General features: G+C 46.3%; 1 protein-coding gene across 1 annotated transcript in view; it reads left to right on the forward strand.

The window, feature by feature from the left end:
- Nucleotides 1–16,972, forward strand: part of GMPR (guanosine monophosphate reductase) — a 42,328-nt gene that overhangs the window by 20,420 nt on the left and 4,936 nt on the right. The window contains exons 5-7 of the mRNA XM_004432099.3: nucleotides 3,546–3,627; nucleotides 7,224–7,330; nucleotides 14,521–14,563. Coding sequence (XP_004432156.1) covers nucleotides 3,546–3,627; nucleotides 7,224–7,330; nucleotides 14,521–14,563 — 232 coding nt within the window. The remainder of the gene's footprint in view (nucleotides 1–3,545; nucleotides 3,628–7,223; nucleotides 7,331–14,520; nucleotides 14,564–16,972) is intronic.

Consider the following 16,972-nt stretch of genomic DNA (forward strand, 5'->3'; position numbering starts at 1 on the left):
ATAAAAGTCAAATAATCCCTTCACTTAGACATAATTTGTTAACATTTTGGTGTATATTTTCATATACACATATGCTTGTTTTTGTTTTAATAAAATTGAGATCTTACTATTTCCTTCTGTTTCCCCTAACATACTGAAAGCATTTAAGCATTTTCCCATGCCATCAAACCAATCTTAAAAACATCACATGGATGGGCCATAGATTGTTGAACTATTCCCATATGGGGGAATATATTTGCAGTTTTGCACTGTTATAAATAACACATTCTTTAGTTAAATCCTTTGACCTCATCTATGTTTATTCCTTGGGAGAGAATCCTAGAAATAGACTTATTGGATATACATATTTTTGCATTTTTTCTATATGGACAAATTGTTTTGCGGGAAAACTTGTACTAAAACATTCCACCAACAGAGAAAGAGAGTGTGTTCTCTCTTTAGCATTTAGTGTTTATAATCATTGATAATTTGTTAAGTGAAAACTAGTTCCTCACTGGAATCTTAATTTAAATTTGATTACAGGGCCAGCCCCGTGGCCTGGTGGTTGAGTTCAGTGGCCCAGGTTCAGTTCCCAGGTGTGGACCTACACTGCTCTGTGAGCTGTCAAGCTGTGCTGGTGGTCCACATACTAAAAAATAGAGGAAGCTTGGCATGGGTGTTAGCTCAGGGTGAATCTTCCTCATCAAAAAAGAAAAATTGAGGGCCGGCCCCGCGGCTTAGCGGTTAAGTGCGCGCGCTCCGCTGTTGGCGGCCCGGGTTCGGATCCCGGGCGCGCACCGACGCACCGCTTCTCCAGCCATGCTGAGGCCGCGTCCCACATACAGCAACTAGAAGGATGTGCAGCTATGACATACAACTATCTACTGGGGCTTTGGGGGAAAAATAAAATCTTTAAAAAAAAAAAAAAGAAAAATTGATTATTAATGAGGTTAAACACCTTCCCAGTTTTTATTGGCCGCTTTTGTTTCTTTTATTCATTTGTTCGTGTCATTTGGCAGTTATTCTGAGGATGTGGGCATTTTTCTTACAGATCCAGAAGAGCTCTTTTACTGTCAGTCACCCTTTGTTATAATGGCAGATGTTTTTCTCCTCCAGGTTATTTGCCTCTTGATTTTGTTGATTGTGTGAGTGTGTATGTTATATGTACATGAGTTTTTATTTTCACGTGGACAGATCTATCATTCTGTGTTTTTCACTTTTATGCTTATTACGAGGATTCAAGGTTTTCTTCTAGTTTGGGAGGATACAACTTTTACTTTAACTCTAATCCACGTGAAGCTTATTTTGGTGAAAAGTATGAGTGGTAATCTATATCCTGTTTCCAAAAGATCCCTTTTCCCAGCTCTGTCTATTGAAATATTGTTCCTCCTCACTAACATGTAATGCCACCTTTATCATATGGATCAGACGATCCCCGAGTCATGATTTTCCAACTTCAAGGTGGTGCGAGAGTGATAGGCATTCACTAGAAACCATACTTTGAATTTCAAATTTTGAGCTTTTTCCAGGCTAGCGACACGTGTAAGATACTCTTTCGTGATGCCGGGCAGCGGCAGGAAGCTGTGGCTCCCAGTCGGTCATACGGTCTTGAGGGTGAACAACCATTCTGTACCCATCCAACCGTTGGGTTTTTGCTTTTCAGTACAGGATTCAATAAATTACATGAGATATTCGACACTTGATGACAAAGTAGGGTTTGCATTAGATGGTTTTGCCCAACTGTAGGCTAATGTAAGTGTTCTGAGCACGTTTGAGGTAGGCTAGGCTAAGCTGTGATGTTCAGTAGGTTAGGTGTATTAAATACGTTTTCGACTTGACAACATTTTCAACTTATGATGAATTTATCGATATGTAACCCCACTGGGACACCAGCAGGGTGTTCAAGAATTCAACTCAATTCTGACATCTACCGGGAGATAGTATCAGATTCCACAGGTAAAGGGCTCATCCCGCAAGACCACTCTCCACTTCAGACGCCAATTGCAAGCTCAGGTTGTAACCTGTAGTTTTGACCAACTGGCTGTAAATTAGAAGTTCCCACGACCCTCTCCTTGGGTTCGATTAATTTGCTAGAATGGCTCACAGAACTCAGGAGAATCCATTTACTCACTACATTACCACTTCATTACAAAGGATATTAAAGGATACGAATCAGGAGCCAGATGAAGAGATACATAGGGTGAAGTCCCAACAAAGGAGCTTCTGTCCTCCAAGCTTGGCATGGTGGCATGGGGAAGCCTCGGGTTCCTCAGTCTGGAAGCTCTCTGAACCCCCTCCTTGTGAGTGTTTATAGAGGCTTCCTTATGTAGGCATGATTAACTCATTGGCTGCTGGTGATTACTTCAACCTCTAGCCCCACACTGTTCCCTGAAATCAGAGGGGTGGGACTGAAAGTTCCAACCCTCCGTTGATGGTTGGTCCCCCTGGCAACCAGCCCCATCCTTGCGTGCTTTGCCAAAGTCACCTCATTAGTATAAACCCAGTGGTGGTAGAAAGGGGCTTGTTACGAATAACAAGAAACCCATTTCATCTTTATGGCTCTGAAGGTTTTCAGAAACTGAGGACAGGAGACCAAATATAACAAAAGATGCTCTAACTGCTCAGGAAATTCCAAAGGTTTTGAGAGCTGTGAGCCAGGAACTGTGGATGAAGACCAAATATATATATTTGGTTATCTGAATGACCAAAGATACGTATTTCTTATAAATCACAATATCGCACAAATGTACTAGTGCCCTTCCTGGGCCATCTCTCATTTTCCATTTCCATTTCCATCAGTTGCTGTTTGGGTTAAAGCAGCTCTGTGCCCTCCTCATCACCCTTTTCCAAGGTCCTTTTATACAAAGTTAAAAGTCACTTTGTCTTAGTTAAAAAAGAAAAATTCCCTCTGGGAATCAATTAAGTGAAAGTACACTGGGACGTCAATGCAAAAAAATGAGTAGAGATGCATTTCCCAAAATAAGACTTTGCACAGTTGTGAAAATTCAGGCATCTTGCCAAGCATCTTGTGTACCAGCTGAAGAATCCACAGGGCAGTAAGTTGTAATAAAAAGGGCTGTTTTTGCGCTCCCAGACTCCTGTAGTGAAAGAACTTGTACAATTTCCAAACCAGATGCATCCTTTTGATTTTTAGATCCTGCCACTTCCTGGCTTATATGTTTATTCTTAGGGCCACAGCTTCATGTTCTGAAATTGAGTGTGTTCCAGTGCTATTGGTCCATCAGGGCTCATCTGCCCTTTCATATTCAGATGGGAACCTCTGACCCTAGGGTGGGACACCCAGGTATCTTCCCCACTGTGAGATGACCAGTAGTTTCCTAATCCTGGGTCCCTGGAGTTCCATAGAGCTTCTTCAGGAGTTTTACAATCTGTGAAGCATTTTATGCCCAACAATAAAGAGAGTGTTTCATTGCTTATTTTATGAATTTGGGTTCTCTGTAAGATTTTGTTTTTTCCATCACTGAATTGTTCAGAGTTCCTCACTCATTCATCTTCGTACCACTAGGAGTAGTTTGTGATCGTGAACTTGGTTCTTTCTGTCTCAGGCAGGAAATGTGGTGACAGGAGAGATGGTAGAAGAGCTTATTCTTTCCGGAGCAGATATAATCAAAGTGGGAGTTGGACCAGGTGAGACTTGCTGGGACCACAGCAGAGGGTGTGTCGGGGGAGGATTGGGGTCTGGGCTTGGAGGGACTGGAGATGGCCAGAACGGAACCCATGAGTGATCCATCCACAAGTTTAAAGCACATTTCCTTTGGAAGCATCCTTGAGCTTCAGAAGAAGCTCCTGATTAGGAATGTTATCAAGCTTCTTTCTGCTCCCCGCCCCCCAGAACTTCTAAATGAGCTTGGATGTTGTTAGAATGTGAGGTCCTTGTTTCAGAACATCAATGTGGAAGAAAAGATTGCAGATTTCATTGATGAACTGATGATCCCATATACCTTGAAGAGGAAGGTGAGGGGTGAAAAACCTGTGGGGACAGTTATGGACATAAATGACTCAAGTTTGAGTGTTTAAGGGACCCCAAACATTGCGAAGAGGCCACATTGGAACTTGACCCCTGGCCCAGGCAGTTACTACCTTTGACTCCTCCCCTGATAGATAATCCATCTTAACTTTTGCCCATATCCTCTTGGGCATTCTCTCCTAGGACTGCCCATTGTCATCTTGAGTAGAGAAACGAGGCGGAGCCTTTCTATCCGTATACTGGGTGGCTCCATTTTCCCTTGGGGCCAATTGGTGTTTGTGCTCCCCTTTGGCAGTACATGAGCATGAGCTTCCATATTTTTAAACTCTTCCTGGCCATGTTTTAAGATTCTTCCTTGTGCATCGATTATTAACCAGACACTAAAATTGGAGAGAAGGAAAGAAGATATTCATTTTCAGTTGGGAATAAAAAAATCACCCACCTAAAAGACACTACTAAAAAAGGAAGCAAACCATAAACCAGTATGAGAAGAGTGGAAAAGTGCTGCTGGGAGGCAGAAGACATTGATGTGTTGTGATTGGGCACAGTCATCAGCGGTAAGAGAATAGGATGTACATGAAGGGACTGCTAGGGATAGGAGCCCTGCAGGCTCGTAGAAGTACCTGAGCTTTTAACACACAGGGAGATTTTCGAGATTGGGCTTTTTATATTGCCACTAAACTAAGCCAATTTGTAACATTCTGAGCAAGAGGAAAGACAGCTCTGGTCTTTGCTGAGTGTCTGTCATTGAAAAGTCAAAGACAGGATAGTTCTTGCTTACAAGGATCCTCACTTGGATAGGCTGTAATAGATCAGGCTTGTAATAGACTAGAATAGGCTAATAATAGACCAGGAAGACTCTTTTTTCCCAAAAGCAGGGCACTCACCAGTCACCTATTTAATCAGATATGTACTGAGTGTCTCCTGGCTGCCATCGTGCTGGGTGGGTGCTATGCAGGACGTGAAGGTGTGTAAGCCACCTTCTTGGCTCTCAGAGATCTGTTCTTCATGTAATCTTGAGCAGTCAGCCACACTCGTTTCCTTTGTGCACATCCTCTGTGTACACATTCTGTTTCCTCCGGAGATCTGTTGTCCGCCTGCTGTCACTGTGTGTTCCCCCCCAGCCCCTCGACTCTGTTTAGAATGTGACTAAAGAGATTTAAGGGGCTTTCTTTGAGCCTGATATATTGGAGCCACTTCTTTAAATTGTTTGGAGGTGGTATTTATATTTTACAAATTATTTAGAGTAGAAACACTGATATTGTATATCTAAATGACAGCATTAAAAAAGGTTCATTATTGAGTAACTCCTGGGAACTGGGGAAAAGCATTAAAAGCAGACCCCCTGCCCCTCTAGCCAGGAGAAAATATGTACCCAATTTCTCCTTTCAACCTGGGTGTTAAGACTGCTCCCATGCCTTGTTTGAAACTTTTTCCTTGGCTGTTTCCAAGAAAGCTGATTGGCCTAAACCTCTGTGGGTCCTTCACCTGTGCAGAGCTCTAGTGCACTGCAGCTCAGGCCCCTGCCTTGCCTTGAGGATCCAGCGGTTGAGTGGGAGGGAAGGAGAAAAGCCAGTTCTGAACTAAAAGTTGTAAAACTCTAGTTCTGCTTTGCAGAGTACACATCTGGTCACTGGGGCAGAGGGTGCCTTGGTGGGGAGGGAAGCTCGAAGGCTGCAGGCTTGTGAGTGACACATGTCATGTGGACAGACATAGTGGATTCTGCCCTGCAGCAGGATGGATGCAGGAGAAGGGTTTCCCTCTGTTTTGGTTTCCCTGCTGAAGCCAGGCCTGGGAGGATAGCCATGGTTCTCTGTCTGACCCTGTCCCTAAAGATCCATGGGAGAAATTTGTGGGAAGCTGTGAAGGCACTGATGGTGGCGGGGAGCGGGAGAGGAGGCCCCAGGGCACCCCATAATCGACACCACAAGGCATCCAGCAGGGACTGAATGAGTGGCGAAGCAGTAGAGACAGGGGAGTGGGTGACTCATTCATTCTTGAGTTCACGCATTCCTTCGGTGACTATTTATAGTGTTTTATTACGTACAAGGCTCTATTCTCGGCACTGGATCTACAACAATGAATACCCACAGAGCTTACCATCCAGCAGAGAAAACAGATCTCAGTTCTTACACAAATAATTATTTAAGTGCCTCTTTTTGAAATGAGTGCCGTGACGAACAACTTCCCTGAGGCAGTGACATTTAAGACGAAGCCTGAAAGATGAGAGAGGGTTGGCAAGACCAAGGGGTTGGTACAGAGGGGAGTGTCTAGACAGAAAGAACATCATGTACTGAGAACCCCTAAGGTGGGAAGAACTCTGACAGGGGAACTGAAAGGTCAGCGTGGCTCGAGCGTGGTGAGCAGGGCGAGGGAAGAGAAGGTGGGAGAGAAGGTAGCAGGTGGACATTTGGGAGCTTGATCTAGGTGATCTCGGGGTGCAGGGGTGCTCACGTGCTGGGAGGGAGGGCCAGGCTTGAGCGAGGGGACGTGTTGGAGCTGCCGGTGCTCTTGGCATGACTCAGTCTGGTCCTGACTGGGGTAATACCCTGCAGACGGGTCAGCCATGACTGGAGTGGACCGTGGGGAAGGCAGAGGTCAAGCGGGAGAAGGTGTCTAGGAGGCTGGTGGAGTCCTCAAAGGGAGGCTGACCTCAGAGTCCAGGCTGAACCGGGGCTCTGGCCAGGGTGGGAGATGGACTGCGAGATCATGGAGAACAAGGGGCTGGGGCATGTTGAGGAAAGAGTTGAGTGAGGTGAGGGTGCAGGAGTCCATTTCCATTTCACAGGCGAGGCTGTGAGGAGATAAGTTAGTAATCTGACAAAAGTTGGAGGTCAAGAAGGTTCGAGGCCATGGGATCTGAGAGGTCCCTTGAAGCATAGTGTGGTTGTGTGGAAAAGGGAAGGAAGGTGGAAAAGAATAGGAGTTTAAGCATGGAGAGTCAGTGCTTGCCCATTAAGTGGGAGCTGATGTCATAGGGGAGGGTGACAGTGACGGGGCATAGGGTGGAGGGTGTCCTGGACATCAGCAGATGACAGTGATCAGGACCTGAGGGGATGTGTGGACAGGTGGTGTGGTTATAATCACCTCTGTCAAGCTTCTGGACAGCCCCTCCCCTTGTGCCTCTCCGCTGTGGAAAGTTCACCTCCAGTAAATTGGGGCAGGGCTGTGTGATGCTGATGGGGGGTCATTTCGTGTCACATTCTGCTCATTCATAACCATGTCTCTTTGGGGTCCACTTCTTTCCCCATGCCAGGTTCTGTGTGCACCACCCGCACCAAGACGGGGGTGGGCTACCCCCAGCTGAGTGCCGTGATGGAGTGTGCAGATTCTGCCCACGGCCTGAAGGGGCACATCATCTCCGTAAGTCTCTGAGTGGGGCTGGGGGTGGATCGGGGAGCATCTCGGGACTCCAGGGAGGCCCCTGCTCCCTGGGCCTGAAGGAGCCTTGCCTCCTGGCTGCCATTCATCCAATTGGCATCCTGTGGGCTAGAGAGTGAGCCGGGCACTGTGGTCACAGCAGTGACATTTGGCAGAGACAGAGGCCCTGCTCCCACTTACTCTGCAATGAGGGAGGCAGGCACGTTAGTCAATAACTCTAGTCAATAACAACTCGAGGTGGCAGGTAGCGTGATGGAGGATAACATGGGGAGCTTTGAGAAAATGAGAGGACTGTGTATTAGTTTCCTAGGGCTGCCGTAACAAAGTACCCCAAATTGGGTGGCTTAACCAAGAGAGATATATTGTCTCACAGTTCTGGAGGCTGGAAGTCCAAGATCAAGGTGTCAGCAGGGCCGTGAAGGCTCTGGGGAAGGCTCTGTTCCAGGCCTCCCGAGCTTCTGGTGGTTCCTTGGCTTGTGGCACCATAACTCCAGTTTTCACATGGTGTCCTCCGTGTGTGTGTGTGTGTGTGTGTGTGTGTGTGTGTGTCTTTCTGTCCAAATTTCTCCTTTTTATGAGAACATCAGTCATATTGGATTAGAGGCCCACCCAACTCTACTATGACCTCATTTTAGCCGCTCATGTCTGCAGTGGTGTCAGATGCAGCCAGCGGGTCACCAGTTACTGTAGTAAGAGCAGATTCAGTGGCATGTTAGGGGCAGAAGTTAGATTTTTGTGGGTTGAGAAATGTATAGGAAGAAAGTGAGGTTGAAGCAGAGACAGTGATCTAACAATGTTTTTATGAAGCTCCTGGAAGAACAGCACCACAGTACTCAGCCAGTAAATATTAAGGATTGAATGAACGTGAAGTTAAAATCCTCAATTTATCTGTAATTGTAGTCTACCTTTATGGACATGACCACCGTTGAAACAGTTGAAGAGAGTTATGATGTCTCCTTCTGGATGAGATGCTCAGAACAGGACAGAACATGTCGGGTATAATTGGATGGACTCAGATAGAACTATGGCTTTCACCTACGTGGATGGTACATACATAAATATTTCTTTTTTTTTTTACAAATTCTGAAATAGTGGCATATTTTTGGTGTTCCCATAACAATGGACTTACTGAATATAGTAAATTAAATCTTCAGACCTTTTCACTTGTACAATTGCTATGCTGAGCTCCCACATTAAATAATTGCTAGGTTATTTTTTTAAAAATCCAAATACAGTAAATCATATATCCTTGTGGAATGATATCTTATTGATTTTGGCTTAGCATTTCAACCTGGTGAGGTTTGATTTCTGGACCTGCTTTGAGGGTAGAATAATACTCTTTAAAAATTCCTGCATGCACCTTATCTCCTTTGAGCCTTGCTGCAGTGTGTGAGCCCTGCGGCCATGGCTTCGCCGCATGTGACTTTCAGGTAACAACCGAAACTGGGATCTAGGTCCTTGACTTGCAGTCGAGTGTGGACTTCCTTGCTCCTTCTAAGTCTTCATCCATGCTTTTCATCCACCCACCCATTTAGTCAGCAGGTATTTATTGAGCATCTACTATGTGTTGGAAGATGGAATAAATGACTGCAGATTTACGGGTTGCTGATGGAGTTCTAAGACCCTCCACTCAATACCTTTTCCTTTAGCTTTTGCCTCAGTGAACAAATTAACAGCCATTTATTGAACAACTAACTAGTGTGTAAAAGGCTGACATAAAGCCATCATCCTACATTTGCTGAATGAGATGATTCACCTCACTGGAGTCACCAAACAGCACCATTCTCCAATATGCCAGTGGTTCTTGGATACTCATTTCTGCATGAAAATCACCAAGGAAGCTTTTTAAATAGATATTCCTGGACCCCATCCTAGCGAATTAGACTCTTTAGAGGTTGGCCCCCAAAAGCACGAAACGTAATTAGTCATAAGTCTTTTATTACCTGATAGTGTTCACCATCAAGAGTCTTAATCAAAATTTATATATATATAAATTTTATTGTATATATAAATGTTATATATATGTAAGATTTATATATTCCTTGAATGGCCACCATTTCCAAATCAATGGAAGTCAAGTTAATTGTTATATTATGAACATATTCTGAGATCCCATACTTGTGTCCTTCTAGAAATTTCACTCTTGCTTATTAGTTTATGGGACCATTTGGGGGGGAGGGATGGAGGCTCTGCTTACACCACAGGTGGCTCTGATTAGAAATCACTTTGAGATCTCTTTATCCAGCACACCTAGTTTATAGCTTATTTCAGCAGTGCTCTAAGTGTGGTGCCCTGACAAGCAGCATCAGTATCAACTGAGAACTTGTTAGAAATTTTTGGGCCCCATCCCAGATTTACTGAATCAGAAACTCAGAAGGTGAGGCCCAGGAATATGTTTTAACAAGCCCTCCAGGTAATGCTGATGTGCTCTCCAGTTTGAGAACCACTGGCTTCTATAGTAGAGGCTCAGCATGCACAGGTAGGCCTGGTGTTCCAGAGCCAGGTCTCATCTTCTGACGCCTGGGGAACAACTTCTTAATTTGTCAGTAGGAACAATGGCAGCCAGGCTTGTGATACTGGTGCTCTGAGGTTCCTATTTTTCCATCAATGGTGAGAGATTTCCTAGATGGGGTTAGAAGTTCAATTTGTAGCCAGAAGACCAAATGAAGTTCACAGACTGATAGGATCTACACTCTTGACTTCCTCTAACCAGCTGAGCGTCTTGGGGTTCCATGTAGCTGTTTCCCCATCGTGCCTTTGTCTAATGGAGTTGCACAAGCAAGTTTCTTCCACTTGCCAATCGTCTGAAACTGGCTGGAAGCCCATCAGATGTTGTGGATCCTGCCACTTTGTCCCATTTCCTTCCAGCTGTCTCATTTTACACTTTAGTTGCTGAATTAGCACATCCCTGCCGCAGAAGTTCAGAAGGAAGCCGCAACGTGGAGTCTGTTCAGCAGGTGCTTATACCCAGGAGGCTGGACTTGAATCAGGTTGCTATTTATTGTGGCCCCCGTGGGCTTCTCAGAGGCAGAGAGAGAAAAAATTCAGGACACCTCCTGCGCAGGTGAAGATTAAGGTGTGACCAGTTAATTTTGTCTTGTCATCTGCTAAGGACATCACACAAAGGAGGGGATTTTAAAGGTGGAAACAGCTTTAGGGGAAGTAGTGGCTGTCATTTATTGAGTATTTACAATACACATTTAGTCTCTTATCCTTGGAACAACCTGACAAGGTGGCTGTTCTCTTCATTTGACAGGTGTATTAGTCTGGGTTCTCTAGAGAAACAGAACCAATAGGATGTGTGTATGTGTGTGGAGAGAGAGATTTATTATAAGGAATTGGTTCACATGATTAAGGAGGGTGAGAAGTCGCAGGATCTGCAGGGTGAGTTTGTAAGCTGGAGACCTAGGAGGACTGATGGTCTAGTTCCAGTGTGAGTCTGGAGGCCTGAAAACCAGGAAGAGCCCATGATGTTTCAGTTGGAGTCAGAAGGCAGGAAAAAGCCCTGGGAAAGCCCATTTCCCAGGTGAAAGGCAGTGAGTCAGGAAAAATTCTCTCACTCAGCGTGGGTCAGCATTTTTGTTCCATACAAGCCTTCAGCTGCTTAGATGGGGCCCACCCACATTAGGGAGGGCAATCAGCTTTATTCAGTCTACCAATTCAAATGTTAGTCTCATCCAAAAACACCCTCACAGAAACACCTAGAATAACGTTTGACTAAATATCTAGGCACTCTGTGGCCTAGTCAAGAAGACACATAAAATTAAGCATCACACCAGGTGAAGAAACTGAAACTTAAGTGACTTGTCCAGCATCACACCGCTGGCAGGGGGCAGAGGCAGCACTCACACTGAGGTCTGTTCTTCTCCAGCGTTCCACTCCTTCCCTTGACCACCCTTATTTAGAAAAATGAGGAGACTCAAAGAAGGTGAAGGGCTTGCTGAAGTTGCAAAGAATGCAGGGTCGGTCTTGTTTTCCCACCACATCGCTTTGGGAGACTTCAGGTTAATCTGTCCTTACAGCTCATCCTTGCCCCACAGGGACCAGCTATAAGCATGTCTTCCAGTGGAGAGAGAAGAGTCAGTACCCAGTGAACATTCGAAGTGGAGGGATTTGGACAACCGGCGAAGTTCACTATTCGCTGATAACCAGAAATGGCTTGGGCTTTGTGCTGCTTCACTGTTTGTAAAAAAAAGTCCCATGAGGAGGTTGACTGGATCTCTGTTGTCTCTTGGTCACTCAAGCTCCAATGTCGTAATCCGTGCATTTTATGAAGACCTAGAAAGCACACTTGTAAGTTTGAGGAGGCCCAAATAGTGAGCGGCTGTTAATGATCGAGGATGGAGCTGACCAAAGTAATCCCCAGTCCCCTCCTTCTCTCCACCTACTCAGTAGTGCTCTCATCTGCTCACTGATCCTCTGCAAAGAGGTCAAGATTGATCAGCAAATTTCCTATAATTTTTTTATTTCAAAGTAGTGTTTCAGGAACAGTTAGATCATTATTTAGAAAGACCTAAACAAATTCATTCAAATAATTTAATTTTTTTGAGGCTTAAAAAAATTCCCCAGTGAAATAGATTTAGTCTAGAAAAAGTTAGAATATACAAACAAACATAAAGAAAATAAAGATTACTAGAAATGCCATCATCTTAAGATAACCACTAATGTTTTGATAAGTATGCTTCTAGACATTTTTAGAGTTTACACTTAACCAGGTTCTTGTTCTTCCGTTATTATAGCTGTATGACCTTGGGCAAGTCACTTAACCCTTCTGAGCCTCCCTCTTTTTTCCCCACCTACAAAATATCGACTTGAGGTTCTTGTGGTGTGTGAATAGAAAAATGAAGTTTGTAACAATCCCTGGCTCATAGTACGTGCTTGATTCGAATTCCCTCTGCCTATTCCGTGCTTGCTTTGAGCAGGTAGTTTTAAGAGGAGGTATGCTGACAGTTCACAGGTTGAATCACCACTCGTGTCATGTGATGCCTTTTCTACTAAAATATACTGTTAACACTCTTGACAAACAAAACAGGTACCCCTTCGAATATTTGCACATTGTTTTTTAAAAACTTCCAGCAACCATGGATGTTTATATATGAAAGTAGTTGTGTCTCTTAGAGGGCAGAGGTTTGCTCCTACTGCTGTGCCTCCGGAACATGAAAGGATGCTATGAACAGCTTTTGGAAATGACGTGTAATGGTTGATAGGGAGCTGACTCCTTTGCCCTGAAGTGTCCTGTGACGTTGGATTGCGCTGGGTTGAATGTGCGGTCTGGCTTGTTTGGCCTGTGTTGTCTATTTCATAAATGCAGACCCAGGCAAAGTGTGAGCAAATGAGGCCGTAAGTAGGATTTCCTCTCTGTGGCATATCATAAAGTCCTATTAACTGTGGGCATCTTAGCCCCAGGAGCTCATTTGCTTGGGGTCCCAGTAGCAGAGGCCTTCTGAGTGAGGCCTCATCACTGACCACAATAATGTGGAATTTCGAGGACCCTACAAAAGACACCTAGCAGGCACAAGCTATTCACTCACAAGCGAGTGAGCAAAAGACTTAAGGAGTGTGTGTACGTGTTGTTTTTTTTTTAAGTCATAGTGTTAGGGACTTGTTTTAATGGGAACATGAGTTTATTTAATTTTTTGAGGTTATAAGTTTGAAACCCTATTGTGTAGAACTGGTTTTGATAAAGAGATAAAGCACTTGAAAAATAATTGGCAGGACAAGTGAAGGGTATATATAGGGGTTGTACCTTGAAAGAGGAAGTAAATATGCTGGAGCGTTGAAGCACCAGCAAGATATACAGAGCCACAACGCATTGGGCCAAATACCTTGTATGGAGACCACCTCTGGAATAATCATTCTGCACTACCCTGTGGCCCTTTGGGGGTCAGGGAAGCCACACATGATTAACACAGTTGATTGAGGAAATAATTGCAGTCAGGAAATAGTCATAAAGAGATCGAGCCTTTGCACCTACCTTTTGATCAAAACTGCAAAGAAGTAATGAAGCAGTATTGTAGTTCTAGCTCCTAGAGTGACAGGCCTAAAAAGCAGATAGAAAAAAAAGAATTGAGTCACAGAGACCCCATGTCCTCAGTTGGAGACGCTGTCTGTGAAGTGGTTCACCCCGGTTCCATGTAGACGCCCTCCGTCTCCAGAGGTGCGCGCACCTCCCTGCCAGTTATCATGCAAGGTAGCCCTGGTGGCTTGTGTGTTCTGCGTCCTTCCCAAAGTGTGTCCCACCTGGGGACAGGCGCTTCCCTCCGAGACCTTGGTGTTTTTCCGAGACCCAGACTGAGTTCTGGGCTCTGTCCCATCCCGCCAACCCTGAGTGCTTGCCCTGCCTCCCCTGTGCCTTTGCCTCTCCTTGTTGGGTCTGGCTGCTACTCCAGCCTCCCCCACCGTCCTCCTCCTTGGACCTCACACAGGCCACATTGTGCAGAGCAGGTAGCAGCCTGGTCATTTTGTGCCTTCTGTGTTTGTAAGGAAGCACAGCAGGCTCTGCATCCTAGAAACCTTGTGCTGTGTCGCTGGTGTTTAAACATAACGCCCACTGCTGAACCGAGCCAGGCAGCCCAAGATGACAGACTCTTCTGCCAGACATTAAAGCAGCCCCAGGTGGGCGCTCTGTCTGGGTAGAGTGGGTGTCAGGAATGCGTGTTTGACTTGAAGGTAACTGGGTACATTAAGTGAGGGTGAATAGGAGACACATGAAGTGGCTGGAAATAAAAGAACTAACTCGATGTCCTTTCCGGCTCTTAAAATAGTTCTTGTACTAAATAAATCTCACCTCCCACCAGGCTAGGGGGAGAGGTGACTGCTGAATGAGAATGAACGTGGCTGACTGAATGGCTGGGCGTGTTGTATAAGGGGCTGGCGGAAGAGGAGGTCGGAGCCCCTCTGCCCACTCAGCAGCTCCTGCTGCCTCCTGCTTCCTGGGCAGGGACGCTGATGCCAGGCGAGTGGGCAGGCAGTGGGCGGTGCCAGGCTGAAACAGGACGGATGGGGCTTGGGGAATGGAAGGTGCGGTGTTGAGGGGAGCGTTGGGCTTTGGCTCTGAGGGCTGGGGGCGGGGCTGGGGATATCAGCTCCTATTCGCTGCATCACCCCAGGGGAGGGGGACAGCCTGGCTGAGCCCCTGCTGACATCCTCTCTTTGCTCTTTCCTCTTTGAAGGATGGAGGCTGCACGTGTCCAGGAGATGTCGCCAAAGCCTTTGGTGAGGAGCCCTGGGGGGAGGCGGGGAGCTCCCTGCAGCTGCGCGCTGGCTGTGGGGTGGGAACAAGGTGGAACCTGTCGGGGACGTTCTGGGCCAGTGCTGAGTTTCCTCTCCCTGGATTTCAGGCCCAGTTGGCCCAAATCCTGGCATCAGTTTGGTTCTGGTTGGTGGCAGAGCAGGTGCCCAGGGATAGATCTAAGGGTGACATCCTGCAGGCCAGGAACGGGTGAAGTCGTGGCTCAGAAGTCACGGCTGAGAAGGCTCAGGCACCTGTGGAAGACAACAGTCCCAGGTCTGATGTGCAGTAACTTCAGCCAGGGTCTTGGGGGCCCAACTTGGGGAAATCCCATGGCAGGGACAGGCGTCCGTCCCAGCAGCAGTTTCTCACCAGAGGGTGAGGAACCTGTTTCCCACTAGGGGGCAGCAGTGTCCGGCTCTGAGCCAGTGGTGCCGGCACCGCGGGCCCCAGCCGTGTGTCCTGGGTTTTCTCGGGAAAGCCCTGACGTCCAGCATCTCAGCATGCTGTGTCCTGTGCCCACCACTAAATCTCTGCAAACTGCATTCAGAAGTCAGAGCTGGCTGCCCAGCTGGGGACTCCAAACTGTGAAGTGGGAGCTGTGTGTGTCGGCAGGAGACAAAGGAAACTCCCACGGCTCCGCCTTCCTGTCCTGAGGCCAGGGCCAAGTCTGCTGTTGTTTCATGTTCTGTTTTCTGGTGGAGGGAAGCTTTCTGTCTGAGGCATTCCTGAAGGGTGCCAGTGGCTCCTCCCCTTACCTGTATTCAGCAACTCCTCCTGCGTATTTCTTATCGCTGTTTCAGAGTTCATACCCTAGAATATCTTAGGCCTAGGCACCGGTTCTTTTTTTTTTTTTTTTTAAAAACAAACAAACACCAATAGTGACAAAGGGAAACATGGGGCATTGTTCTTGGTAGCTGGGTTTGCAGCAATCCTGGAGAATGTCCAGCGACTGAGGCCCCAAGAGGCGAGTGACAAGGTCAGGGTCCCACAATCAGGGGTGGTGCAGGCAGAACTCCACTAGTACACTGACCCCTTATCATAAGGATCATCAGCCAAGGACATTTTTACTGTTGATTTTTGAGTTGCAGCTACTTAATACTGATAAGTGTTCCTTCCTGGGCTCCCTTCTGATAGCGCACCCAGTGCTCCCTGCAGAGTGGGAGCTGAGTACACTCTGAAGTGACTGGTCATTAAGAAGGTGCCTTGTAGATAACAGATGTGGGTGTGGTTCCTGGCCTTTGAAACCACGCTCTGGCATCCTTCTCTCCTCCACTCTCCTAGTAAGTGCAGCCATGCCTGTGCGGAGGCTCAGGGGAGGGAGGGGAGCCGTGTCAGGGAAGATGCTGGTTAGGGAAGGACATGAGTGTGTTCAGAAATGAAAAGAATTGGAAGCCACTTCAAAGCTGTGGATCTGTGCTCTGTGTTCCTGCTGTTTACATCTGCTCTGCAGCAGCCACCCCGTGGGTGCTGCTCCTGGGCTGTCATCATCAGGAGGCCTGGCTGGACACCAGTTATCCTCTGCCCCCTTAAAATCATGGCGGGGGCCCAGGATCCGGCATTCATGTTAGGGATCCTGGAAGGAAGGGTCTGCAAAGCTTGCTGCCAAGTAGAAAGGTCCTGTTGTGCCTTGCTTGCCTGAGTGCCAGGCCAGGGGGCCAGCCCTGCAGAGCCTGCTTTTCTGAAATGCTGGAGAGAGGGACCAGAATGCCTGACACACCCCAAAGTCCTCTTGCAAATATTTAAATGACCAGATGGATGAGATCAAGGCCGCATTTTAGGGATTCCTATGTTTGCTCCTCCTTGCCCTTCATCCTAATTACTTAATACATCTGTATCCTGTATCCTTAGATTCTAAATGTAAACCCTCCATAGGACTTACCCAGGAGGAGAACTTGTAGCAGTTTCTTACTTAATGGAGAGACTCTCTGCACAATTATCCGTGAACAGGATGGGGAATTGTGACTATTTCTATTTCTTCCACATACACCTTTTACTTTCTTGACAACTAGTTATTTCTCATCTACCGTGTGCCGTGCACTGTGATACACACTGAGGACACAGCAGTGAGCCAGCCTTGCTGTTCCAGCTGTTCCTGGTTCTGTTCCAACATAGCCTACAAAGGCAGCTTCAATACTGCAATCTCCTCTGTACCTATCCTGGAAATTTCATGTCATTCGGTGATTAACATGAGGTGTTATTTACTCTGCAAGTCTAATATTCATTATAATAGAGGTGCAGGTAGTTTTACACTGTATATATATATAGTATATAGGTTTCTCTCCTTATGCTCAGTCTCTAGTGTAGGAGGTTCTGTCTGTTCTGAGGTCCTTTCATCATCTACACAAACAGTGTGGAAGTGCTGAGAGCTTAGGTAGACCAGATGCCTGATG

Source organism: Ceratotherium simum, chromosome 13, assembly GCF_057802395.1.
Source record: "Ceratotherium simum simum isolate JZ-2026a chromosome 13, ASM5780239v1, whole genome shotgun sequence".
Lineage (NCBI taxonomy): Eukaryota > Metazoa > Chordata > Mammalia > Perissodactyla > Rhinocerotidae > Ceratotherium > Ceratotherium simum.